The 6097-nt window shown below is 35.3% G+C and overlaps 1 protein-coding gene across 1 annotated transcript; it reads right to left on the bottom strand.

The window, feature by feature from the left end:
• Nucleotides 1-500: 500 nt before the first annotated feature.
• On the bottom strand, nucleotides 501-4997 carry LOC141338461 (SLAM family member 9-like; the record flags this gene model as incomplete). Its single annotated transcript, XM_073844010.1, has 3 exons — nucleotides 501-3535; nucleotides 3628-3930; nucleotides 4676-4997. Coding segments are annotated over 3 exons (753 nt in total), but the record flags the coding sequence as incomplete, so codon positions are not given.
• Nucleotides 4998-6097: the final 1100 nt, after the last annotated feature.

The raw sequence follows: 6097 nt of genomic DNA, 5'->3' as shown, positions 1-6097 counted from the left end.
TAGAAGAGCGACATCTGGTGGCGAGCCAACGGAAGGCTATGGACCAGATTCGTGACATTAGTAAAGTGATATCGGTCTTTATACTATTTTTTTTTTTTGTATCTGAGAAATATAAACAAAACATTACAAATATTGTAAAAGTCAGACACTGAAATAGAGATTGCAAACTCAAATAATCATCAGTATTTATTATGAGAACTAGAAGAAAAAAAAATGATTCCTGAGAAACATTTCTCACGAATTTCAATATAAACAGCTCAGATTGATGTGTGAATGTGTGCTTGATCTCGTTCAGCTCTTCTGGATCTGATGTCATAAACCAGAAGAATGACAGTAGCCACGCCCACCAGAGCAGAGAGGACCAATCGGATCACAGCTTCAGTAGGACCACAACAGTGGACAGAGTCTGAGAAACAAAATCATCAAACTGAGATCAGCTCAGTCAATAAACATTAATATCAGCACCAACATCAATATCAGCAGTGCTGCCGTACCTGAACATGTGTGACAGAGTTTGCTGATGTCCAGATGTTGAGTCTGGTTGCTGATGGGATTGTTGAGCACACAGCTGTAGGTGTTTTTATCCTGATATTCCACCTCCAGAGGTAGAGAGAGACTGATGCTGAGATCAGACGCACTGATGCTGGACAATAAAATGCTTTCGTTGTACCAGGAGAGAGTCACATGACTCACATTCACCACTGAACACACCAATGAACAATTCTGCTGTGATGATGATGAAGAACAATCTCTGCTGATGACAGGAACAGACGGATGAGCTGCAAAACATGAGAGAATATACGGAATATACAGGGAGTTTAAACGTTTTGTCATTTCAAACTAGGAAATGATTCAACAATTCAATATGGAATAAGTTAATAAAGATGATTAGAAAAAGGGTATTTGATGAACAGGACAAACGATCTCTACTCACCGTAGACCGAGACTCTGAATACCTTATATGACTCAAGTCTATTAATTATATGTCGTTTATAACGTCCAGCATGTTTCAGTGTGATGTTTGTGATGGTCAGAGATCCAGTTCGATTGTCCAGCTTCAGTCTGTCTCTGAATCTCTCATCGGGAACTTGATCATATACAGTCATGCTGTCAACTTGTTGAATTTTAGCTATTAAAGTGCTTTGATTTCCATACCAACTAACCTCATCATCATCCATCATTTCAATGTCAGAGTTTAGAGTGACTGAATCTCCCTCCATCACTGATATTTCAACTGCATCACCAAACACACAGAGAACACACAGAGCACTGTTTGTGACAGATTTAGACTTTAAAATAACTTTATAATGATTTACAAAATTAAATAGTTTACATTTTTGAAGTATGCAATATCATGCAACAACAAAAATAAGTTTTGCTCAGTTGTAATTTCTTAACTCACCATACACAAGAAGTCTGAAACGAATTAACACACTGTTGTTCAGTAGTACATAATATCCATTAAGTTCAATTGAGAAATTTGCGATGGTCAGAGATCCAGTTTGATTGTCCAGCTTCAGTCTGTCTCTGAATCTCCCATCAAGAACATCATCATTTACAGTCATTCTGTCAGCCTGTTTATTGATTTCAGCTATTAAATCATTTTTAAACCACCACTGAATTTTATAATCATCCATTATTTCAGTAAGACCAGACGGTACAGTGACTGAATCTCCCTCCTTCACTGGCAAATAATACCAATTATAACCAAAGACATCTGAAAAACATTTTTTTTTTCATAGATTAAAGGTTTAAAGTCACTCGCTGTTGGTTTGATGAAGCTTCACTAAAATACTTATCAACTCGTTTAATAAATGAAAAGAGGAATAGATTTTTATATGAAAAAGAAAAAGCAAGAAAATGCAAATGAGCTGCTTCCACCATTTATAATTTGCATGTGTTTTAAAGCTGTATCAGTTTAAACTTTGATATTTTCTGAGCGCACACATCTGAAACTAAGGCACAGGAACATTGCTGTCAGATTGCGTGTCACATAAGCATTTACTTTTACGTGGCATTTGAACATATATGTGACCCTGGACCTCAAAACCAGTCTTAAGTCGCTGGGGTATATTTGTAGCAATAGCCAAAAATACATTGCATGGGTCAAAATTTCAGATTTTTCTTTTATACCAAAAATCATTAGGAAATTAAGTAAAGATCATGTCTATGAAGATTTTTTTGTAAAATTCCTACTGTAAATATATCAAAATGTCATTTTTGATTAGTAATATGCATTGTTAAGAACTTAATTTGGACAACTTTAAAGGTGATTTTCTCAGTATTTTGATTTTTTTTGCACCCTCAGATTCCTAATTTTCAAATAAATGTATCTCAGCCAAATATTGTCCTATCCTAACAAACCATACATCAATAGAAAGCTTATTGATTGAGCTTTCAAATGATGCATGCATCTCAGTTTAAAATTTTTTTAAATTTAACCTTATAACTGGTTTTGTGGCCAAGGGTCACAAATGTGTTGGTAGTGTGTGTACACAATCATCCTATAAGGACAAAAATCCACCCAAGAATGTACAGTCTGCCATAATTTGTAGCGACAAGCATGTTTTGCAGTGGGATATAAGTGTGAGGAAACCGTATTTTCTAATGAGCAAATGTAATCCTCTCTGACTAATTTAACTAGTAATTTATAACATGGGATAAAAACAAAACTGAAGTAATAAACTCACCAACCAGACGGCAGAAGCACAAACACAACCAAAATCTGTCAAACATCTTTAACAGTTTCAGACGAACTCTTCAAAAGTGGTTCAGTAATGAAATGACGGATGCTCTGAAGTGAGGCTGATCTCTAAAGTCATGAGAAACTCTACTGTCAGCTAAAATACACATCTTTAACAGTGCTGATGTGTGTGACCAACGGCTGTTTGTTTGTTTGTTTTTGCTGATTATTTTACACTCTAAAGTGTCACTTTCCACTCCAGACTGTAGCTTTCTGAAGATCTTGTTATTCTCTAAAGTTCTCATATTTTAGAGATGCTTAAAAATGTTTCTTTATTGAGTCTTAAACTAACAGTTCAATCTTGTCATGAGATCCTGTGAGATTCAAACCAGTGTTCATATAATAGAGATGCTATTCTAAGTACTAGACTATTTCTATTAATATTTTGAAACACTTTTTGTTTTTATATTCTTCTTCATTTTAGTTTACGTTGTTGTAGTTTGGTTGTTTTTGTGATGTTCAGCAGTTTAACTTAGGACCTGTGTCATTTTTATTTATTTTCAGTTTTAGTTCATCAACTTAAACTAAAATAAATGAGAAGTGTTCCCTTGTCAACATTTAAATTTCATTCTCAGTTCAAACTGACTCTATTCAGCGCTGATGGCGTTTCAGAATTCAGTCGTTAAGGAAGAGGAATACAGAAAGATATTAAAAAAATAAGTCATTAAAAATCTTGTTCAGCTCTTCTGGATCTGATGTCATAAACCAGAAGAATGACAGTAGCCACGCCCACCAGAGCAGAGAGGACCAATCGGATCACAGCTTCAGTAGGACCACAACAGTGGACAGAGTCTGAGGAATAACAACATCAAACTGAGATCAGCTCAGTCAATAAATAATAATATCAGTGCCGACATCAACTAATATCAGCAGTGCTGCCGTACCTGAACATGTGTGACAGAGTTCACTGATGTCCAGATGTTGAGTCTGGTTGCTGATGGGATTGTTGATCACACAGCTGTAGGTGTTTTTATCCTGATATTCCACCTCCAGAGGTAGAGAGAGACTGATGTTGAGATCAGACACACTGATGCTGGACAATACACTGTTTCCTTTGTACCAGGAGAGAGTCACATGACTCACATTCACCACTGAACACAACAATGAACAATTTTGTTGTGATGATGATGATGATGATGAAGAACATTGTGAAGAGTTACTGCTGATGACAGGAACAGGCAGATGAGCTGGAAGCATAAGAGAATAAAGCGAAAATGAGGATGAATGAACAAAATCTAAGCAGACAAGAAAAGCCAAGACTGATCCAAAGTAGAGCTTTTAAAATTAATCTAATAAGTAGAATATTAATATAAATCTGGATTCTATGAAGAATTGTTTGGTCATTTTAAGAATTAAACCGATTAAATGATTATATACTTCTTCAGATCGACTTTGATGCTCTAATAAGGAAAAATGAAATAAATAATATCATTAAACAACAGGTGAAGTCAATATTTAACTTACCATAGACAGTGAGCATGTAATCAATCCTTATATAGTAGATCTGTAGTATATAATCTCCAGCATGTTCAGTTGTGATGTTTGTGATGGTCAGAGATCCAGTCTGATTGTCCAGCTTCAGTCTGTGTCTGAATCTCCCATCAAGAACATCATCATATACAGTCATGCTGTTGTTCTGTTTATTGATTTCAGCTATTAAAGCGTTGAAAACACTCCACTGAATCCGATCATCATCAAGGATTTTAATAAAATTTGCATTTAGAGTGACTGAATCTCCAGCCGTCGCTGACACTGCCTTTCTTGCTTGTCTAAAAGCAAACCATGCTGAAGGACAAACAGAAAAATAAGTTAATCGCAGAAAGATTTTAAGAAAAAGTAAAATGTTAAAAACATCAATTCCACACGAGTAACATCATAAAACAACAAAATAAACACGAAAAAAAAGAATAGTTGAAACTAAAATGAACTCACAATGGACAGTGAGATTGAAACTCTTCCTCACACCGTTGATCTGTAGTTCATATCGTCCGGCGAGTGCAGTTATGGTGTTTGTGATGATCAGAGATCCAGTTTGATTGTCCAGCTTCAGTCTGTTCCAAAATCTCCCATCAAGAACATCATACAATACTGTGATTCTCTCACCCTGTTTATTGATTTCAGCTATTAAACTGTTAAAAAACCTCCACTGAATCAGATCGCCATCCATTATTTCAGTGAGACCAGAGTTTAGAGTGACTGAACGCCCCTCCCGCACTTCGTCGCCAAACACACCTGAAGAACAGAGTTTCAACTTTCAAATCGCTTGATGTTGTTTGATGAATCTTCACCTAAATGCTTTTATTCTTTTGAATGTGAAAACATTCAGAAGCAGCACAAAGACAAAAGCCATAAATACTCACCAACCAGACGCCACAGACAGAACAAAACTAATCTGAGAAACATTTTCCTCATCGCTTCACTAAAAAGCCCAAGACAGCTTAAAATGTCTGAAAACACTTACATTTATCTGGCTGTGATAATTATCTGGTCGTGACCGCATTCACAGTTTCCGCTCACACGTCCATCTCCTTTAACATCGTGAGAATCAACGAGCTTTTGCTGATCTTACATTTTCAAATGAAAACTAGTGGCACAAGAGTAAAATATAGGACTAGATGTCCGTATCTAGTGGTCTTTTGTGTTGTTTAGTGTTGTGAACTCTGTCTATGCTGTGCAATATTTTAAAAATATAATATCTCAACATTTGTTTGGATCTTGCATTGACAAAATCCTTCTTTGCACATCAGAAGTGGCAGAAGGCATTTAGATGTGTTTATACAGACGGATGTAACTCAGTGTTAACTTGTTTGATGAACTGTGTAAAACAATTGCTATTTGGGAAAAACGGCAGTCTTGCTCAAGTGTTCTTGCTTAACTCAGTCATATGATACAAGTACAATTTTCCCCAACTGTCAAAGACATCCATCGAATGCATATTTACTAAAAAAGTGTGGAGTAATCGCGTCATCTCCATTAGAACTTTATGATTTTATGAAAGCTGGAAAGCGTTCGGACTTCTTAATTTCTTTGTTCACACAGTATCATACCGCTAACTTAACCCTTATGCAGTCTTCATTTTGGAATCACACTCATGGTCTTTGGGGTCTCTAGAGACCCCAGGCAACAAAACTTAAATTTTGTAACAAAATAATAGTTTAAAAAAATATATAATAATTTTTTCCTGTTTATTAATGTTTTTGCTCCACATTTGTGCAGTTTTCGTAGGATTTATGCTATTTTTTAAATATATATAAATTATTAAATAAATATTTATTTTTAATAGTTTTATATGCAAAAACAGCTTTTTATGTAAAATTCACTTTACAAAATACCCACATTTTAAACTTTCATTCG

The sequence above is a fragment of the Garra rufa genome, chromosome 7 (genome assembly GCF_049309525.1).
Source record: "Garra rufa chromosome 7, GarRuf1.0, whole genome shotgun sequence".
Lineage (NCBI taxonomy): Eukaryota > Metazoa > Chordata > Actinopteri > Cypriniformes > Cyprinidae > Garra > Garra rufa.
This window is presented reverse-complemented; position numbering and strand designations above follow the sequence as displayed.